The following is a 23,083-nucleotide window of genomic DNA, read 5'->3' as shown; positions in this document are numbered from 1 at the left end:
ATTGAATATGAAATCATTGGGTTATGTTATTGAGACGCTTTAGTGACAGTAGACTGATTTCTGTTATGGCTTGTTTTAAATTATTCAGTTTCCAATAATAATTTCATTGCAAATTCATATATTTTGCAGAACGAAAAAGCTAAACTATTTCAGGAAGATTTTTATATGCAATCATTGGATTTTTATGTCCGGTTTGTATATCCAATATTATCAACTGTAACGTAAAAATAAAATAAAAAATAATAAAAAGTTGTCAGCTACACCTTTTATTTAAAAAAGTACAGCAATCGTTCAAGAGTACAATTTTATTGATATTGATGCCCAATCCACATGTCAACAAGTTCATCCAAAGTTTAATCCTTTAATTATGTAAGGCTTTTCAAGGTTCCAATTGGTCTCGCGCTGTTTTATGATTTGCTGCATGACATCAGCTGGATGAGAGGAGAGGCAGCGGCGATTCCTCATCACTATGACACAGAGTCTGAGGATATAAAAGCCTGGGCCACTCCTTCTGCGCCCGCTGCACGGCTCCAGATAGCAGCTCACTTCAGGTTACCGGCCGGACAGACCGAGAGAGAGTGAGAGTGAGTGAGTGAGTGAGTGTGTGAGTGTCTGACAGAATGGCGACGCTAGTTGAACCTGTAGATACTCCAGCACCCTTCGGAGGTGTCAGTAGCACGGCATCGCCCACGGCCTCGACACATCACTTCGACGAGGGCAAATATTACCTGCTGGTGGTCACTGGGGAGCTGGTCACTGACGAGCATCTGAAGTGTGCCATTGCGGACATTGAGAAAGGTAGCTCAGCTGACAAGAATAATGAACGAATAATGTGCAGTGCCTCTGCTATTTATGCCATGAATCTATTTAGATGATGTTTGGACCCGTGTATCTTATGCAGTTGCCTTTTCAAGTGCTGTAGACTAACCTTGAACTCACTTTGGGGTTGAATGGGTGAATCTGGACATACATTTTTTTTGCTGACTGCACGAAACTTTCCATGCATTGTTATTGGATTTCTTTGTTGTGTGACTATGTAGATGGAAACTGTATCGCAGCCCCTCCCTGTTACTAACTGGCGAGCGCACTGCATGTCTTATCAAAGCGATCGCATCGCGCCACCCAATTTCCCAAAGACATCATCAGCACCACGACTGTTTTCGCAGGGTGTGCAGCTCTATCCGATGATCCAGATGTGTTGTTTTTGGCCATTTGATTAACTTAAATGTCTGACTTCTGTTAGTGTCTGGGCTAGGATGAGTTAGCTTGTATATCTATAGCGCGTCGATCAATAAGACTTGTCGTTTGTTTCGCCGGGGTGGAGGGTCTGCAGTCAGGAGGATGTGCACCATCACCGTGCGTCACCGTGGATGTGATCTGTGGCGCGCGCCAGTTCTTTGTTTCCTAATATCCGTTTTTTTTCTTACTATATCCTTGTCGCGACTCATTTGGGATTCACGCTAAATAACCATGCGCGAGAGAGATTTTAGTAAATGATTTATTCAGTTTAACACTCAATTAAATGCATTAGAAAGATAACCATATTAAATTGCTAGCTGTAGGCCCTGCTTCATAGCAAGTGTGGCAAAAGCATAACTTCTGCCCACTTGACCAGAGAGACATTGTTGCTGCGCATCCTGATTTATTTACATCCTCTTCCATTCCACTCGCTCCTTTCTAATCACCGGCTTGTAGGCGTGGCGCGGTCCGCACTGCAGTCCCTACGGAAAGTCACAAGGGCCCCACGTTCATGCCAAAAGGGCGTTTCAGTTAGTGATGGGACACGCGTACCTGTCCTTTTCATCTGTTCATTCAAATAACAAGATTCGGCTATTCATTGCGTCAAGACGTAACTACGTCGTCACGTGGTCCAGCGTCCAAATGTTCCTATAAAGGAATATGTAGACACATAGGCTTGTTTGTTTTTTAATTGTTTTATTGATAGGTGTGTTTATTGTCATTTTATGTGTCCCTGTCCCAGCCATCAACTCATAGGCAACATAAATCATTAAGAATCTAAATGTAATTAATTATTTCCAAAATAGAGTTCTCATTTCAGTGAGTAGGCTAATGTTGTTGACTTTAGAACCCCTTTCTGGCCGATTCAGTCCTGTTCAATGAATCATTCAGACCGAACTTTTTTTTATTTTGTCAAATCAAGTTATATAATTCACGTGGTTTAAATAACATTATATTTTGAGTTTCTGTTGATTAAACAAATCTCCATTGTATTAACTCGAATTTTTTCATTTTAATGAACTCAAAATTTGATGCCAATCAGGTTACTTGCTTTTTTAAGTTAAACCAACAAATTTGTTTCAGTATGGTTTTAGTTGTGATCGGATAGTTAGGTCTTTAGATCCCTGTGAGTGACGGTGTGGAAGAAAAAAAGAAGAACAGATAATTATCACTCTTCATCTGCTCTATCAAGAGGCATTAGCATCACTTTGATGAGGCCTCTGCTTTAAAGCTGTAACATTTTTGATTTCTCAGGTTTAGTTAGATTCCCTTTACTGGAAGATTCACTGCTATTTTTGTATTGTGATAAACAAAACACATTACTTTTGTATTGAATGAATCACAAAAAATTACATCTGGCTTGTTGTGCTCTTGTTTTGTGGAACTTGTGAGTAAATGAGGTTTGGCATCTGCTAAATTCTAACCATTCTTCTAACCATAAATTCTCCAGTAATAGCAGTATGATAGGCTACTATACTTTCCTTGAAGGCATATGAGTTGCGGTTGTGCATGTGCGGTAGTAGAAATATAGGGCTAATATTCTTCTGCGATTCCATGAGGGGAACAAGTATGCCATCATAAAAACAAAACATGTTTGTCATAAACAGTGTGAACAGCCTTCTTAACCTTTTACCATTCAGAGGCAGATCATTTTGAAGTATATCTGATCTAGAGATGTTGGATCTCCGAAGGTCCATGAAGGTTCACTTCATAGATATTTCCAAACATTGATTGGCTTTTGCGTGTATACCAACAGATCCAGGCATTTAGTTATGTGAATTTAAGAGATATTGTGCTTCAGTTCAATATGCAGGAAAGATCTGAAACCCAATCTGACTATTTGATTACTGATCCAATGTAAAGTTAAGTAATATTTCGCCCAGCTGAGTTTCAGATCCCTCCCTGGCATACTGCTACATACTTCATACTCATAAACACACATTTTAAATGAGGTAGTTTTTGTTGCAAGAAGTAGCCTGTATTGTCAATGCATAAAGAACTGTTCTCTTCATGATTGATAAAAAGTACAACACATTTCATATTTTTACCCTTTTTCCTCTGACTTGCAGGAATTCGTTCATGGGACACAAATCTGATAGATTGCAACTTGGACCAGGAGCTGAAGCTTTTTGTTTCTCGACACTCTGCCAGGTTTTCAGCCGATGTGAGAGGTAGGCTGAACATGATCTGCTCACTTCATATCCTTTAGCCAGCTCAAAACTCTTATGAAGCAATTTATGATAACTTAATATTAAATATTTAAAACGCTAGTGACCCCAAAAGCTCAGTAGTGCTAAAGAGCAAGTATTGCGTAGAGATGAATTTTTGTATTATAACTATCATTATAATGTCATTATTAATAATAACTATTTATTTTTCCCTTTTCACAATAAAAGAAAACATTAGCATTACCATGACTTGGCAAAATCTCAATGTCACAAGGTCATTAAAACAGCTTCACACCGAGATGGATTTATCATAGAGAATCTGCCTCAAAAAATCTGTCTATAAATATAGATAGATAGGTAGTGTTCCAGTGACATAATTTCACTGCCAGTTAAATTAGTTGTATCAATGAGATCAATGAATGATGCAACAGTCACACAAGTGGTTCAGTCCCTGCGTTACATTTCTTCCATCGTGCTTTGCTCTGTGACTCTTCTGAACTTCCCCATGACATCACAAATGTTACATAACCTCATGTAAAATTGATTCTCATCAGTTTATCTTTATATTAGCGCTTAGCATACAAACGTTGTAGATGACCACAATGTTCAGAACTTTATTTGCTTCCCTATTTCTTTTTGCTATATCTATAATGCTCTTCTATTTAGAGTAATATTTTTTTACACTGATTTTTTTTACACTTGATGGATTCTTTTGATGGAGATAAAAGAGGTGGGTTTAGACGGTGTGCCTGGAGCTCTGTCTGGATCAAACCCTGTCCCTGGTGTCCCCTTGTCTGTCCTCCCTGACTGTCTGCCTCTGTATCTTTTGTTTTCTCTACTTTTTTCCCTCTCATGCTGAATTGCTGCAAGGGATGAAAGCTAAATGTGAGATAATTAGCTGAAAAATTAATGACAATGGTTTTGTCTGCTTTTGAACTAAAGTAGTCATACATAGGGGCTTCAAATGCAGTCAGACCCCAACAGTAATATAGATTTTTTTTATCACAAAATTGCAGGAAATTATAGGAGCTTAACCATAATGGAAATATCTCTTCCAGAGAGACAGTGAGTCTGCTAATGTAAGCAAATGATGAGCCAACACTGACCTTGAATGATTGAAATGTAATCTGTGTTAGCTTGAACACACACACAAACCATAGCTTAATAGCAAAGCACATTACTTTGTTGAGATCATCAGAATTAATTCTGGAATTCTTAATTACACATCTGAATGACTGTCGGAAGAGGACAAAACAAGAATATATCATTGGCTACAAATCCCCCCCTTAAGGATAAACATGACATGTAGGTGTTGGTTCATTTCCATAATCAGATTTATTGCTCAATGGGTGGCTTTATATGAAGCTTAATAGAAAATGAACAGAGGAATTTGCAGTATGGCGCTTTTGGCCATTAAGCCTTTTAAATGCAAAGCCATTACCTGTCCACCACAGACAAATACATAGTGGATAATTGCTTTATCCCACCACCCACTTTCAGAGCAATTCCAATTTTATAACACTTCTTGTTACTTTGAAAGCATTTTAAATTAATTTAGTCTTTAATACTTTTCAGCACAGAGTAAAAGAGAGTTGTAGAATAATTATCTAGAACTGTCCTACAGGGGTTTTGTAGGAGGGTAAGACTGATAAATGGGGGCAGGGGAAAAGGTGGGTTATTACTATTCAGCATGGAGGAGGGTGAAATATAAATCATTGAATGTCTGAGACCTGTGGAGAGTACAAGGAGATTTGAGACTCAAATACACACATACATGCATTTATTTAGCAGATGCTTTAAATCTTAAGCAGTGCATAATTGAGAAACATAAAAAAAAACACATGGTTGTTCACATTTATGCACATAAAAAAATAGAACATGTATCTATATTAGATTAACTCCTTTGTACAAAATACCAACCAAATGCCTTTGAAATACGTGGAACCCCTGCCAGAATCACTAAGAGGAGATGAATCGCAGTGTGAAACTCGGAAAAGAGATTACAGTACTTGAAAGAATGCTTGAGAAAGAATTATGAGACAGGCAATATTGTGTCTGTGAGGCTCAGAAGATAAAAGGAGTGTGGAGGATCCCTTTGCTTCTGAGATACTTCAGGACCTTGCCTTTGACTTTTTCACTGCTTTGAGTCGAGACGGAAGCATGGAAATGTGCCTGGAAGTTTAATATTAGATCAGTTATCATAGTCCAGCAGATTCGCTCAGCATCAGCCAGTGCAGTAATCAATAGTAATGAATCAGCTTCTGTAATGTAATCAATAAGCACTTAACAAATGATTGCACTTTACCGTGCATTTACATGCTGCCTGATCATTGTGATATTATTAATATTAAAAGTATGAGATGAACTGACAATATATACATTATAATGCCATGTTAAAATATGATACTGCTTCATTAAAATAGTTTTCCTTTAACAACTTGACCATTTAAAGGACTAGTCCATTCAATAATGACATGTCATTTACTCATCCTCATGTTGTTCCAGACCTGTACAGCTTTCTTTTTTTGTGGAAAACAAATGTAAAAATAAAATATATTAAATATTCAATTTCAATACAGATTTACAGACATGGTGGGTGATATTGCTGTCCGGGGCGTTCACAAATTATAGATTTTTATACAATTACATTATATGAAACTCTTTGTTTGATTAATAATTTGATAGTTTGTGATAATTTTGCTTCTCAATAGTTTGATCTATTTTACATACGAGGCCTTTGGCAAATGCTTTTATCCAGATTGATTTACAAAAGAATTTCTGTTTTTGCATATGAGCCAGCCATTGTTAACAAATCTAAATGTGCTGTGCGTATAAGAACACTAGTTCTAAATAGAGTACAAATAAAGGCACATGTTTTATGTCATGATTAGAATACTCTTGTAATACACACGTCTTTAAACTGAGCCTGAAATTATGTCTAAAATGCTTTGCTTTGATGTAGGGGCTAAAGGTGATTAATATGCATCTCAAGAAGCTTTTTGCGCAACGTGCCATTTAGCCATTTTAGGAATTTTTGTTCAGACTTTGAGACTAAATGTTATAAGAAGAACTGGAATAAATGTTACTGATATTTCTAAGTATTTGTATGTGTGTTTGAATGAGCTCCTCTGTGCCTTTTTTCAAACTCCCATTTTGGCTTTGAAAGGACAGGACAGAGTTGGAGAGAGACAAAGTGTGGGAGAAAGTCAGGTTCATGTTCATGGCATTGCATTTGTATGGATGCTTACTTTGTTTGTGCGTTGTGGTGAGTGTCATTAAACGAGGCTGCATGCCCAAAGGGTGTTCAGTCTGTATTAGTATCAGAGACAGTGTGAGGTGAGATCAGGACAAGAGGGGTGAGGATGAGATTGGGTGAGTGTGGCAACGCAAAGCTAGTGTACTGCAGCTGACACATCTGCACCCAGAATCAAACTGGAATGGAAATAGCCCAGCTTCTAGGTGACAATTAGATATGCCTGCTTTAAGAGTTGCAAGTTTGTAGTTATGATATCTACAACATATGATTATTTAAAGGTGCTGTTTACAAGCAATTTCAGACATTTTGCTGACTTCTAATTTTAAAATTTCAACCTCACTCTCTCTCAAAAAAAAAAAAAATAAATAATAATAATAATTTTTTTGCTGTGGTAAAAAGGGATGTCACAAGCAATGTCAGACGTTTTGCTGACATCTGCCATTTTTTTCTAATTTCAGCCTCTCTCTCTCTCTCTCTCTCTCTCTCTCTCTCTCTCTCAAAAAAAAAACATTTTTTTTTTTTTGCTGTGGTAAAAAAGGTTGGTACACCCCCGGTGTCACAGAGACATATTCGATTCTTCATGTCTCTTTTCAGTGATATCTGTAAGGTGGCGGAGAGACATGATATATATGATATTTCCCAAAAAATCGCTTAACACCTTCACTATCTATTTGACACCGAATGATATTTGACCCAAAAATTTTAATTCATTAATTTACACCCTTGCGGTTCTGAACCTGTGTATACTGTATGGATAGAACAAAAGAAGAAGATATTTTGAAGAATGTTTCAACTGTATTAGCCCACTGTAAAACAGAGGAAAACATTTCAATGTCACATTTGGCAAATTATGCTATGGCGAAGATTTTTGTTGATTAACACCATGATAGCTTCTGTGGCTATTTTCATGGTGAGAAAAACTCAGCACAATCTAATAAAAACATTCTTTAATGATAAAGAGTTTTGACAGAAAGAACATGTTGGTGGATCTTCTCCTAGTATTAAAAACTTGTGTGTCAGGTATGGTGAGGAATTCATCATAAAAGCCCCATTATACTCACCCATGTGGATAATAGTCAATGGCAGCGGGTTCATTTTCCAAGGGCAAAGGAAAACTCTGCTATCGACCGTAATATAATTTGTCCGAACTTTAGTTTGCACCACTGATTCTAATCACTTTTTTTTTCTCTTCATCCCTTTGGAGTTCCCGTCAGCAGCTGTTTTTCACATAAATGGTCTTCCCCCTGGTGTGAGGTTGGCCCTGTAATGATGCCGCTTTTCTGCTTGCGTGAGTCTGGGTGTGTGCTGGGCAGCAGGAATAGCATTCATGTCAGGTTACTGTCACATCAACTGTGTTAACGGACCTGCCCAGATTTAGAGGAACAAGGAGAAAAGAAATGGTTAGAAGAGAATCATTCATTACCAAAACTCAGATGTGTATGCTCTGAAGAATATCTTCAGCTAAACTAGAGCAGAGAGTACTGCAGTGAGATGACTGCAACACCTCAGAGTCAGAACACACATATAGAGAAGAAATTAAGTACATCAAGTACGCTCCCCTTGCTATGCAGGTGTCGATTTCAGCTAAATCAGATGCATTCCATTTAATTCATTCTTCCATCCCATAGCTCCTCCCTCTCATCCTCCAACTGATCTCAATAAAGCATGTTCTCCCAAAGGAACTCCCACTCCCATTCCTAATGATCAAAGAGAGAGTGGCCCATTTTGGTATCTGGAGTCTCAGACATGCTGTATACTTTCTTAAAAAAATGTGTTTTCTAGGGGGCAGATGCACTTACATTTAATAAGAAACATATTTAACACTAATTAATCACTACCCTTAGGTTGGTCTACTTTATTTCTCTGAAATAGTATTAAACATATTGTCTATTGAGAGTTGAAGTCAGTCTATGTAATGCTAGTTATTTAGGTTACAGAAATGTTTTTTGGAGAGCAGTAGAAAAAGTAAAAATACAGGGGAAATAATAGAAGAAGAAATAGATGGGGTACACAGTGAATATGTTTAGATGAGGGGATATGGAACAAATTCAGAGTGTTAATAATAACTCAGCAGGTGGGAAACACACTGTAATTACCTACACTGCATGAGAGAGTAACCTGGATTTATGCTCACACACATACAGACATACACAAACATACGACATACTGTATGTCTTAATCAATCTGGATATTTCTAAATGAAGGGAGCATGTGTTAGGGAGCAATTAGTATAATACAAGTCCAAATCCAGGACAGTGATTTTTGCATACGTGTAATTTGTGTTTTATTTTAAGTTTAGGGCAAAGTTATTTATGAATTATGATTTCTGTGTGAGAATGTTTGCACACAGATTTTATGCGGAAATATGTGTGTATGTGCTTTAGTAAATGAGACCCAATATCTGCAATGTAAAATCTCTGCTGCTCCAAAAGCATGTAATTTATCCGGAGACTTTTTTTTACAACTATTTTTGGCTGTGGTATGACCATGCTTGCAAGAGGCTGTGCACTGTTATGTGCAAATGGGAAAATTGTGTGTGCCCTCTTGTGTTTTAGATTTAGACCTTGAAATTTTGGGTAGCTAAGGCCTTATTCTTCAAGCAATTTTCAGCACTTATGGAGCGCATGGTCACTGACCCTATACAAACAACTTCAGAGGTGGGATTATGAGACTATGAACAACAATTGCTGCATGAATGAATGTTACAGAAGGGGCTCATAGACCTCTGCAGTAATAGCAAACACTCTACTGACAGTGACAGAGTTGACTGTTTCCTGCAATCTTACAGCTTCACTGCTTCTGGACAGCTTGATGGATTTATAATAGGATTGATTCACCCAGACAGAGACTGGAGAATTCTCACCTGAATTTATAATGAGCCATTTGGACAGGGGACGGGCAAAAATAAGATGTTGAACAATCAGAGGCATATTAAATTGTCAGTTTAGTCACACTGTCAGAGGACATGTATGGACAGAAAGTACACAGAAAATGGCCAGTTAGCTTACCACAGAGGAATACTAGAAGTTTTTTTTGTGTTCCAACTGTGTGGTGATTGAAAGAGAAAGGATGACAAGTTGCTGGAGGAGGGGCAGAGGTTAATTAGATATCTGTCAATAGAGCATATATAGAGAAACGAGGAAGAGAAGAGAAGAGTATTTGCATGAGTACACACAAGGCAATTAAGTGAAACAGATGTCACATAAAAAAATCCCAGACCATAACCATTTTGACTACAAATTAAACTCAATAAGGCATATATACATAAAAAAGGGGCTGAAGGAATGGTAGTGAAAAGAAAAGGAAATGATCTTCAGTAAAATTACAGACCAAATAAACTCACCAAAGCTAGTTTTTGGCTTGTCTTTGAGGTTCCTTAAGCAGCAGCACTGCAGTAGCATCTGTTTTGTTCTGGAGTCCTGGTCTTGAGAAGCTATTTTCGGTGAAGACAATCCTTAAAATACATATGTATAATTTAATTCAGTTAATAATACAAACCAAAACATTTTCAAGATCCTCATGTGCATTGTGTGTACATCACAGTAATAACATGTAATTTTATTTTCAGGACAAAAGATTCTGCACCACAAAAGTAATGTGTTGGAGACAGTAGTGCTCATCAACCCTTCAGATGAAGCTGTTAGCACTGAGGTAAACCCACTCTCTCTGTTTCTCTATATTTCTATAAATATATCTATGTCTGCCACTAAAACATATTTTAAAACTGTTGTAGGTGTCTGGATCACATAGAAACAAATACCTTATTGGGGATAAGAATAAACACAGAGCTAGTATCCTATAGGACGAGAACATCATGGTTCCGTATGTAATGGGGGTGTCACAATTGCAGGCAAACTCATAAATGCACAACACGGTCATACACACAAAGGCTTGCTTGCACAATGTGACTGCAGTTTGACTCTGCATTAATAATATGGTAAAACACTGCAGGTCTGACCCTGGCAGACCGCCCAGAACAGTCAATGGCAGCAAACTGGAAAATGCTGGCCTGGACAGAGAACAAGAAAGAGAGAGGAAAAAACACAGAAAGCCAAAAGCCAATGTAATACAATTTGTATTTGTTGAAATTAATGACATTTTTCAGTCAAGTCACACAAAATTGCAACAACAAAAAAAGTTTAGATGAGGTTATAGCAACAAGTTTACAGTGCAAACTCTCAGTTGATTAAGGTAACAGTTTTTGGCAGATAAGGCATTTAAATAATTAAGGATAACCTTCACATGTTGTTTTTGTTGCATCAAATGCAAGCCATGATTAATCCAAACCAAGTCAATGTTAATTTAATATTATAATATTTATATATATAGTATAATATAATATATATATAACTTTGTTTATACCTAGGTACGTCTTATGGTCTCAGACACAGCCCACCATAAGCTGCTTGTCTTAGCAGGACAGTGTTTTGAAAATACAGGCGAGCTGATTCTCCAATCAGGCTCCTTTTCTCTCTCCAATTTCATTGATATTTTTACAGATCAAGAGGTGAGTGATTGTTAGCTTTTTGCTTTGGTTTGCTATATTTACCAGTTTTGTGAGTGCATTTGAGAAAATATTCTCAAACAGTCAACAGATGCTAAAATGTTGCATGCATATTACAGTTTAACATTAAATTCAAGGAAGCTGTCTTATTTAGTGAAACGTTTCAATTCACTTTACTCACAGATTGGAGAACTGCTTAGCACCATACATCCAGCCAACAAAGCCAGTTTAACCCTTTTCTGTCCTGAGCATGGTGACTGGAAAAATTCAAACCTGGACAAACACAACTTGCAGGACTTCATCCATATGAAGTTAAACTCCCCAACCATCCTTCCAGAAATGGAAGGTCTTTCTGAATTCACAGAGTACCTGTCAGAATCTGTAGAAATCCCATCTCCGTTTGACATGCTGGAACCCCCGACTTCAGGAGGGTTCCTAAAATTATCCAAACCATGCTGCTATATTTTCCCTGGTGGACGAGGTGATTCAGCACTGTTTGCAGTTAACGGCTTTAACATGCTGATTAATGGTGGATCTGATAGAAAGTCATGCTTTTGGAAGCTGGTACGCCATCTGGACAGAGTAGATTCTATTCTCCTCACACACATTGGTGATGACAACCTCCCTGGTATTAATAGCATGCTGCAGCGAAAAATAGCTGAACTCGAGGAGGAACAGTCACAGGGATCCACAGCTAACAGTGACTGGACAAAGAATATGATCTCACCTGATATTGGTGTTATGTTTGTCAACATGCCCCAGAACCTGGAAAACCTTGAGCCTAACTACAGGATTAGAAGAAATGCTGGGGAGGCATCTCTCACAATGCAGTACTTAAACAAGCTGTCTTTAAAACCAGAACCTCTGCATAGGAATATTGGGAACACAGTAGAACCAATTATACTTTTCCAGAAAATGGGTGTTGGAAAGCTTGAAATGTATGTTCTTAACCCTGCTAAGAACAGCAAGGAGTTGCAATGCTTCCTAAAAGAATGGACTGGTAGTGATAAAGACAAAGCCCCTGTCTTGTTGCCAAATGGAAAAGAATCAGAGCTCCCAATCTCATATTTGTCTTCCATCTCATCACTGATTGTGTGGCATCCTGCTAACCCATCAGAAAAAATCATCCGTGTTCTGTTTCCAGGCAATTCCACTCAGAATAATATTCTCGAAGGCCTAGAGAAACTTAAACACTTAGACTTCCTCAAACATCCTGTGATCACACAAAAAGAGCTTAATTCAAACTTAGCCCCTACACTGAAACAAGCAAAGATGAAACATAAGACAGACAGTAAAGAGAGCCTTAAGTCCACATCAAAACCATCCCCAAGCAAAAATGTCCACAAAGAGTCAAAAGAAGAAGCCCCTGAAAAACTAAAAATCCTTAGTAAAACTGACTCTGGGGAAACTCAGGAGTCAACACAAAAGACAGAGAAGAAAGAAAAAGCACTTGTGAAAAAAGTGAAAGCAGGAGACAAGGACATTAAAGGCAAGGTTGAGCAAACACCCAAAATTGACACTCCAGAGAAAAAGAAAGCTGACATAAAACCAAAAATAATAAAGAAAGAGACAAAGAAATCAGTGGAAAAGAGTGAGGCTGATAAAAAGGCTGAAAAACCCACACCCAAGAAAGAAGAAAAGACCAAAAAAGAAGAGAAAGTAAAGAAAGAAGAAGTGAAGAAGGAAATTAAAAGACGGGACATTAAGAAAGATTCCCTATTAAAGGAAAGCAGAAAGGATGAAAAGAAAGAAATGCAGAAAGATGAAAAAGAACCTAAGAAAGATTTTAGGAAAGCTGGTAGCTTGAAAAAGAATGCCCCTAGCATACCTGAGGTGAAAAAACCTGCACCTAAACCAAAGGTTGCAGCACGAGGAAAGGCTCCTGGTAGTCCTGCAAAATCCAAAGAGAAGGCTAAGGCTAAGCCCACAAAAAAAGATGCAGGAGAATTAGTGGCAGCAACTTCTGTTTCAGGTGCTACTGCTGATGAACCTGCCATTGAAGCCAGTGTAACAGATGTTCTTGAGGCAGAGAGATCATTGATGTCTTCTCCAGAGGACCTCACTAAAGACTTTGAGGCTCTGAAAGCAGAGGAGATTGTTGAAGATGACGAAATCCTATCTCAGACCAAAATAGATGATTCTGATCAAGGAGAGATGATCAAGCATGAAGAAATAACTCCTTGCAAAGAGTCTCCAGAAGCAGCAGAGTCACTGGATGAAGGAATAGCAACCACAGAAGCTGAGGAGGAATGTGGTGGTACTCCAGGGGAGCTAGAGCCCAATCAAAAAAGCAATGGCACTAGTGATAAATTTGAAGATGAGGGAACAGGGTTGGAAGAGTCATCTGAGATGGGGGACTATGAAGAAAAGGGAGATACAGAGGAAGTGGATGAGCAGGACAGAGCAATATCTACATTAAAAGATGATGGAGAGCAAGGAGAGCAGGAAACAAAGGAAGGGTCCGATTATGGTGCAGAAGAACCACAATGTTTTGATGTAACCACACCACCAAGGCTCTCTGCACCTTTATCTCCTGCTGTTTCCATTCATGATGGAACTCTACCAGCAGGTTCAGAAAGTGAGGTCGCCTCTGATGATGAAAATCGAGATGAGCCTCCAGAAGAATACACAACATCTGGACACACTCAGTCGACAATTGAGATCTCAAGTGTTCCAACACCTATGGATGAAATGTCAACTCCAAGAGATGTATTGAGTGACGAGACAACTAATGATGAAAGTGATTCTCCCTCCCAAGATTTTGTCAGGTACAGTATGGCTACAGATTATGAACGAAATAAACTCTCACCTCTCAAAGATCTTCCTGAATTAGATCACTCTAAGAGCGATGCCACTGAAGGGCATGACTATCATGCATCAGCTTCCACCATTTCACCTCCATCTTCACTGGAGGAAGACAAATCTGCCAAGGAGTTTTTAACCAAAACCACATTCTCTTTTGATTCAAACAGGCTCACTGGTACCACTACAAATTTGCCTTTTGTCCGGTCACCTTCTGGTGACCAAAACATGAACATTGATCATATTCATACAGGTGCATCTTCACCGATTGAACTGGGAACCACACTAGCAGGGATGTCAAAAGGAATGGAATCATACAGTCCAGATGAGAAAACTTTAGAGGGCCCTTTATCTCCTCAGTCCTCAGGTCACACACCTTACTACCAATCCCCAGTGGAGGAGAAAGATGGCACTATACCGTCTGAGAAAACGTCTGAGCCCCAGGGTCCTATTATTGTTGACATCACAAGTGACAAGGAATACTCTCCCAGAGAGGCTAGTCCTATTGATGAAGCGGTGCCTGTGTCACAAATGGAAAAGAAGCAATCACCAAGTTATGAAGCACATTTATCAACCAATTTTGAGCTTGACCACAAGACCCAAAGCCAGACTGACAATAATGATAAAAAGTTAGCAACTGATGACAGTTCTTCAATTATATCTGCTGCATCATTGCTGCCGGCTAAAGCAGAGAGCCTGTCTGATACAAATCCTTTCACAACATTTAAAGAGGACAGCAAAATGTCCATATCTGAGGGGACCACATCGGATAAGTCTGGCACACCGGTTGATGAGGTTGTTGCAGAAGACACATTTTCTCACATTGCCTCTGCATCAACAGCATCACTCGCAACAAGTTCTTTACCAGAACCTACAACAGATGAGGTCTCCCCATCACTTCATGCTGAAGTGGGCTCCCCTCATTCCACAGAAGTGGATGATTCTCTCTCTGTCTCTGTTGTTCAGACTCCAACCACAATGCAAGAAGCAGAAGTCTCCCCATCTAAGGGCAGTCCCCGGCCTATGTCAATCTCCCCTGATGTTTCTCCAAAAACAGCCAAATTAAGAATGCCACAACAGGAAACAAAATCCTCTGAGCAGTCTTTGTCAGCTGAGTGTGGACAAGAATCCCCAGAACACTCATTTACATTGGATTTTAGCAAGCAGTCACCAGATCATCCATCTGTTGGAGGAATGCAGCATACAGCCACTGAAAATGGTCCGACAGAAGTTGATTACAGTCCCTCGGACGGAGCTGGTCTCATGAAAGAACAGCGCAGACCCGGGGAAGCTGGGGAGAAGGCAATGCTTTTCAAAGAGTCTGATAGTTCCCAGGTTGCTTCTGCTTCCCCATCAGATGCCTCTCAGTCCACCCCATCAGTTTCAACACCCTGCCAAATTGGGGAGCCAAGAGAAGTTTCCCCAGATGTGGGTCGTTTCTCAGCGTCTGTTACTCCAAAACAGTCACCCCGCAATCAGTCCCCTTTATCTCCTGACTCTTCTCTTGTTCTAGGGAGACCAAGTACTTCACATGAAGGTACAGATAAAGATAAAGCTAGTCCCAGCTCATTGTACGAAGAGACTAGTATGGATAAAATAGAGGACACACAAAATCTGGTGAAGACTCCTCCGAAGGCCCAGTCTCCTACAGTGTCATCTTGTTTTTCTGAGAAGACCGAAGAGCATAAACTTGGCTTAGGGACGAATGCCTTCACAGACTTGAACCCCCCCCCTAGCCCCAAAATATCATCTCCAGCAAAAATTTCTCCTTCTTTCAATCAGACAGAAACTCAAGAGAAGTTTTCCAGCAGCTCCACATCGTATACCTACAGCTGTCAATATGGAGAATCTACTCAAATCTGTGATGGTGGGTCCATAGGGCCAGATACATCAAAAACAATCCTTTCTCAGTCACGAGCAGATGTGGACTTGTGTTTGGTGACCTCCTGTGAATACAGACATCCAAAAACAGAGCTTTCTCCATCCTTTATAAACCCCAGTCCTCTTGAGTACTTCATGAATGAGGAACATCCTGTGGAGGAGGAAAAGCCACTTGCTAAGTCTGGAGGAGGACCACCACCACCTGAAGGGAAACAGCAGAACAAGCAGTGTGAAGAAACTCCACCAACCTCTGTAAGTGAATCAGCGCCCTCTCAAACGGACTCTGATGTTCCTCCTGGCACAGAGGAGTGCCCATCAATAACTGCAGATGCAAATATTGACTCTGAGGATGACTCAGAAACACTACCAACAGATAGGACTATCACTTATCGTCATGCAGACCCACCTCCAGCCACGCCCAGAGACCCTGCCCCTGCTCCTCCACATCCTGATGCCTGTATGGTGGATCCTGAGGTCCTTAAGGCTCAGGAGGCATCCCAAAAAGATGAAAGAGGGAAGCCAAAAAAGAACATCAGTAGCAAGACCAAGTCATCTGCAACAAAGAGCTTGTCAAAAACAAGTGCCGAATTGAAAGTATCTTCTCCAAAAAAGGCTACAGAAGATAAAGATGCCAAAAATGCTACTAATACCTCTGCATCAAGGGGAGTGAAAAGCAGCACTTCAGGTAATTTTCATACTTTCAATTTAAAAATGACACCTTACATAATACACAGTTATGTGTCTATAGTCTGTTGTTTTTTAAAAGCATTTTTTAACTTTGCTTTTAATATAATATATGATTTATATATTTGTATTGTTGTTAAGGAAGCACCAAGTACAGCAGTGGAACGTCAGTACCTAACTGTCCTCCAATGTATATGGACCTAGTTTACATACCAAATCACTGCAATGCCAAGAATGTGGATGCTGAGTTCTTTAAACGGATCCGATCCTCCTACTTTGTAGTCAGTGGCAATGATCCAACAGCACAGGAGCCCAGTAAGGCAGTTCTGGATGCTCTGTTGGAAGGAAAGAGCCAATGGGGAAATAATATGCAGGTACTATTATTCTTCCAATTATGGATACTTTCCTTGACATTAATGTTGCATATGATATTGGTATGGTTATTCTTACCCCTTTAGGTCACACTGATTCCAACCCATGATACAGAAGTTATGAGGGAGTGGTACCAGGAAACCCATGAGAAGCAGCAAGACTTGAACATCATGGTTTTAGCAAGCAGCAGCACTGTGGTCATGCAAGATGAGTCTTTCCCTGCATGTAAGATTGAGCTGTGATTGTCATGATCAAGATATGGTAGAGGTTGGATGTTGGAGAGCAAACAATAGGAAAACTACTACACACATTCACAAAAGCAAATGTTTAGGATCTCTTTCCATATACTCAAGAGGAACCAGCAAAAATTTTGTTTCTCAGTAGAATTACCTAGTACTCTTTGAGGTCTCAGGTTGTGAAAATATTGGGTTAGACATTGTTGACCACACAAAGAGCAGTTTTTGCTGTGTATAAGACCTCTACAAACACCCAGCATAAGCGACTTAGAGCAAACTAAACAAATGACTAAATACATACAGTAGTCGGTGGATGAACACTGTATTGAGCATCTCCAAGAAAACTGACAACAAACTACAAATTTACTATTTTAAAAACCGATTATAAACTGGTCAATGGATCGCTGAAAAATAACTCCATAAATGATAATGTTTACACCAAAGGTCGAGGGATTGTTAAAATGCCTTAGAAAGTTAAACTGAATGTACAACAAACATGATGCACTTAATATGAGGACAATTAAATGGTATGTATTATCCACAATTACAAATATATAATTGGATGCAAAAGCTACATTTAGCATCATATTCCAGCCGCATTGAGTTGCATAAAATATGAATGTGAAGCTTGCTACCTTTGTGATTAAATGCAAAATAGAATAAAGGTCTAACCAATTTAAAAGACTCCCTGAGAAAAAATTCCTGAGAAAACAGGAAATACCAAACCTTAATGTTATAAATAATACATCTTATACCTCTTCCTCCTGGAAATAATTCATTAATTATATTGTCACCATTGTAATAGATATGAATTTTTACAGGTAGGAAATATTTCTTTAAAACTGGCCATCATTAGCTTGAAATCACATGAATTTCACACCACCCTTTTTTAATAGGGTAAAATATTAAATGTTTGAACTCCAAAAATTGTTACTCATTAATTTGTACTGCTTATTATTTGCACACTTTATTTATGTTAATGTTTTTATCCTATGAACTGAGTAATTGAGTTGCAATATTTATTTGCCTTATTTAATACTTAATTTATAATTGGAAATTTGCTTTTTGTGGCATTCCTATGAAGTTAATCATAAAAAGAGATCTCTAACATGCGAAACTTGTTTCAAAGTTGTGTCAGTTCAAAAATTGTTTTTGTTTGATAACTATTGTTTTATTTTCTAACTCCAAATGGAGTTGACTAACCTTTTACCTGAACATTTCACTCAATATTGAGAGCTCTTCTGTATGCACTGTTCATCCAAATCTTATCCATCTACAATTTTTATTTTCTTAGCTTGTCAATGTTTCCAAGAAGAGCCATCAAGATTGTGGTACATTGAAAGTTGAGAAACTGAAAACTTTCCTTTGCTTAGGAATCTTTTATAAAATTGCACTGTACTATAATTATAAATAGCTTAGTGACGGAGTGAGTGGTCGGATGATATGTGCATGTGTAATGTATTATCCTTGACATTTCTCTGTGCTTTCTTTCACTAAGAGGGGAAACTCACTCTTTACTGCCAACAAATCACTGCAAGGATATGACTGAAATAATTCATGATTGGAAAATCATGAACTTGGATCAGGTTTGTTGTATCTAAATGTCACTTTTAATCAATAATCATACAGTCATGGAAATTTTACCATCTCATTGAAGACTTTCAATTGAATTCCAATCATCAATTACTATGACGCTTCCACTGTATACGGATTTTACAGTTTCTACTAGTAAATTGCATGATATCTACATGACAATACAGGATGATGCCACAGGTTGTTAAAATATTTCAAAGCCATAACTGCTTGAAACATTTTATCACAATATTACTGAGCACTGAGAACAACAACACATTAACAAAAAATTACCAGGGAACACGGTGCTGTTGTGGCCCAACCCTTTTCAACAGCTCAAGAAGACAATAAACTTGATATGACGATGATCTCAAACCTCACGGTTCAGAACTGGATACTTCTTAATTCCATACTAACAGCAGCAACGGTTAACAGACTCTTCTAGCCACATGCTTTAGCAAAATGCATTGTTGTTTATCCGCTAGACATCTACAAGAGTAAATACAACACACACACACACACACACACACACACTCAGTCTATCACTCCCCTCTTTCCTCTGACCCACAGTAACACTTCACTTCACTTTCTCTCAAAACTTCACAATCCCTCTGGTTTTCCTCGCTGACCTTCGGGTGCTAGTAAGAATATGTCTGCAGTTGTGTATGAACTATATATATTAATCTTGTGAACTTGCATCTTTCCCTTTTTTCATTCCTAATCCCATATCTAGAGGATAGTTTCAAGTGAAAGTATTACCTTGTGCTTTTTCCTGATGTTTGTGTGCGATATATCTTCTCAACTATGGGGTGTTTGATGTAAAGGGAACTACAATTAAAAAGAAGGTAAATCAGTCCACAATAAATAATTTTGTGGAAAATATTTTGTCTTTTTATTTGTAGAGTATGGTATTCCACAAAATGTGGTTATGTTGTTGGTAAGGGGAATTTTGTGATCTTGTGCTTGCTCAAAGGCATTTCTGAGAGTTTAATTGGCTACAAAACAGGCCTAAGCCCGTGGGCTCATGTGTCTGATTCTGGTTAGAGATCTGGCTCCGACCAAAATTACCCAAATTGGAACAGGATTTAGGCAAGTGATTTGTGCATTCTAAGTTTTGACCTCAAAAAGACAACACTGAGCATAACTTTAAATTGAACTTTTCTTTTAAATAAAAGGAGAGCAATTTCCTACATGCTTTTATAAAACATTAGAATACATAGAAAAATGTACACTTGAAAATAAGCTGTTATGGTGAATCAAGACTGGTTTGCATTAACATCTATTTGATTGAGGGAGGACAGACTGGTCACTACCCTGGCAGTCAACCATGCCATCACTGCCCTTATGCCACAGAGGACATTAACTAATGATGACTTGGGCACTGCAGGCATTTTTCAAACCCAGACAGAACCATAGCGTTAAATCAAAATGGAAATGTCTAGCGGCAAAAGTACCAGAGAAATAACATTGGCTGAAGTTCAATGTGAGAAGTCTGGGTCACAGCATGCTATTACTTTTATGTACTGAGCATGATGTCAGCAGATCAATGCAGGTTAGAGGAGTCATGCAACCTAAAGTGACTTAACATTAACTCTGTTTGCTTTTATGTGAAAGGAGTAAAGGAAGTAGAATTATTTTAAATATTTCTTTTGTTTTAAAATTTGATTATGTGCATTGTGTTCTCAAAACTGATGCACCTTTTCAACATGCAGCTTGACAGCAGTTATTATTCTACCAAAGTGCACTAAAACCACATAAACACTTCATACATCATGTAGCAAACATCCTCACCAATATCATTCAATAACAAAATTACTTTAAAGCACTGAATACTAGTAATATAACTGGATAATTTCATTATCTTAGATTTTTCAAGTACTGTAGTATGCCAGTGTAAATCACAAATGATCCATTTTAATATCTTTGAATAAAACAAAAAACTGATAAATAGTGATGTTGAATTTTGTTTTGACATAAAACATGTAAAAGTGAGCAAAAATGTTTTTTTTTATAAAAGTTCTGATTGTGAGTGAGAAACGATATCATGAGTTAAAATATATGGTCACTGAATGAATTTTGTAACAAGGCAAATAATAAATTATTCACCATTTAATTAATTGAAAGTTTCTCTGAGAAATTAACAACCAATTTGTGTAAAAAACGGTAATATTAGCAGTTTACAACAACTTTACTATGCAAATTTGCTAAACAGCAAATTAGATACACAGGGTAATGCTAAAGAAAGTATAAACCTGCAATTTGACCATGCACTCTGTGGTCTTGTTCAAAACATACAGAGTCACAAGAAGGAACAAGAAATACGCTGGTAAAGCCGCAAAGCTTTTGTTTCGAATGTATTGTAATTTCTCAGATGTAAGTGAACACAAGTTCACAATCTATGGCAGGAAAAAACACTGAATTTACTTTATTAGCCTTGTTATGCCGCTCACAGCATCATGTGAACACCTCCATCTTGGATCTCATCAATAATCCAGCACACTTGAGAGTCAGCCTCCAATTGGGCAAATGAGAGTCTCAGCTGAATGGGGTGAGGTGCTGTTGCTAAGGAAACGAACAGCAGAGTCCCACCAGGACCACAGAAGGAGTCTAAGTATAATACAATTGCTTGTTCGGTTACTGTCTATCTTTAACATGTTACACATACCACACACACATTTTAAATATAAATGAGTACATAGTATAGGTTTCAATAGTTTTATATAAAGCTAATTAAAAATACTACAAAATACTGACCTAAATAAAATATCCTCGACGGCAGATTTAGCTCTCTTCTGGGGAGAAAACTGTTCCTAAAGTATAGCTACACACTAACATGTGTACTTGCAGATCTTTCCCTTCATCTTGAAAGTCTTTTGAAACATCACCCAATAAAATAATGATCTCCACCTACTCTGCATTTATATGGTCATGTCATCCTGTCAGCTTTATACACACACACCAATGATTCTGTGGATCCTCAAAAGATATTCTTTATTCAACATTTTTTACATTCTACATGCTTTGTTGCATGTTGCATTTAAACCAGCTAATAATCGTGTATTTCATCTCTCAACATGACATGCCATGTCACTCTCAAATAACTAGACATGCAATAATTTATATCAAACCTGCCTTGACAAAATTTCCCAATCAAACATTTTGTCACAAATAATGTACTATTGTGGCATATGCACCAGAACAACACTCTCTCTCTCTCTCTCTCTCTCTCTCTCTCTCTCTCTCTCTCTCTCTCTCTCTCTCTCTCTCTCTCTCTCTCTCTCTCTCTCTCTCTCTCTCTCTCTCTCTCTCTCTCTCTCTCTCTCTCTCTCTCTCTCTCTCTCTCTCTCTCTCTCTCTCTCTCTCTCTCTCTCTCTCTCTCTCTCTCTCACACACACACACACACACACACCTCCCTCTCTCTCTCTCTCTCTCTCTCTCTCTCTCTCTCTCTCTCTCTCTCTATTAATAATGACCTTTCAATGCAGAGAAAAGAAGCTGGGAAATGATCCAGCTGTTAATTGATTATCTACTGCTGGTGTGGTTAGAACAGATGAGCAAGGGAAGCAAAGGAACACGTTTAGCTTTTTTTCTCTCCACTAATAGCTTCTCTCTTTTTTTAATAATACAAAACAGCATCACTACAGACAGAAAGACTCTGTACTAAGTGTATCTAGGGAAACCAATGGCTTCTCACAACCTCCAACTAGCAGTGATCATTTAAAGCAACATAATCAATCAAAATAGGGATAGTCAAAATAGGCTACTTGTCAGTCATTTTAACTTGCAATTGAGAAATAAATCAGTATAGAAACAATGCTGAAAAATGTTTAAACCAGCCTACAATACTAGTTTTAGCCAGTCTCACAGCCTAGTGAAGCTGGTCTGTTGGGGAACTTTTCAGGGAGACCTGCTCAAACCTGACCTGCTATGCTGTTTTTAGCAGAGAAGGGACAAGACAGTGTATTACATTTGTTAGTCAATGAATAATTTGTCTTCGCCAAACTTGCTATTGTCTTTGTTTATTTAATTTGAAAACAATAGTTCTGTATTCCTCCATTTAAATAGAATAATTATCCCAAAGAGTGTTTCGTCTGTGATCAACAGCGCCATCTGCTGATTCAAACTTTTGAATATAAGGGGCAAAACATGGCTTGCAGGTCTAGCTGTAATGTAGCGTGCGTGTTGTTTACCAGCACAGATAACCCAAAGCATTTAAACCACTATTAAAATAAGCGCCTTCACAGTCACAATCTCAATATTTTCTGAATTAATATATTTCATGAGAAACAATAAAATACATTGTAAACATACCGGGTTAACAGGAGAACGCCACATTGGAATGTTCCATTTCGACCTACAACGGGGGTGT

The 23,083-nt window shown here is 38.3% G+C and overlaps 1 protein-coding gene and 1 long non-coding RNA gene across 2 annotated transcripts; one reads left to right on the top strand and one right to left on the bottom strand.

Annotated features, from left to right (window-relative positions):
- The first annotated feature begins 437 nt into the window (after positions 1–437).
- On the top strand, positions 438–19,590 carry map1b (microtubule-associated protein 1B). Its single transcript, XM_081367148.1, has 7 exons — positions 438–798; positions 3,309–3,410; positions 10,232–10,314; positions 11,030–11,170; positions 11,351–16,535; positions 16,676–16,908; positions 16,993–19,590. The coding sequence occupies exons 1-7, from the start codon at positions 621–623 to the stop codon at positions 17,146–17,148; spliced, it is 6,078 nt and encodes a 2,025-aa protein (XP_081223274.1). The 5' UTR covers positions 438–620; the 3' UTR covers positions 17,149–19,590.
- On the bottom strand, positions 7,187–23,078 carry LOC308691669. The gene is made up of 6 exons (XR_014030272.1): positions 23,026–23,078; positions 16,985–17,125; positions 16,748–16,869; positions 10,007–10,117; positions 9,672–9,773; positions 7,187–8,027 (listed from the first exon to the last, which is right to left on the bottom strand). It is a non-coding gene; the product is annotated as an uncharacterized lncRNA (long non-coding RNA).
- Between the last annotated feature and the right edge of the window lie 5 nt (positions 23,079–23,083).

This window comes from Scardinius erythrophthalmus (assembly GCF_964197995.2).
Source record: "Scardinius erythrophthalmus genome assembly, chromosome: 5".
Taxonomy (NCBI): domain Eukaryota; kingdom Metazoa; phylum Chordata; class Actinopteri; order Cypriniformes; family Leuciscidae; genus Scardinius; species Scardinius erythrophthalmus.
Note: the sequence above shows the minus strand (reverse complement) of the source record. Positions and strands in the feature narration are given on the sequence as shown.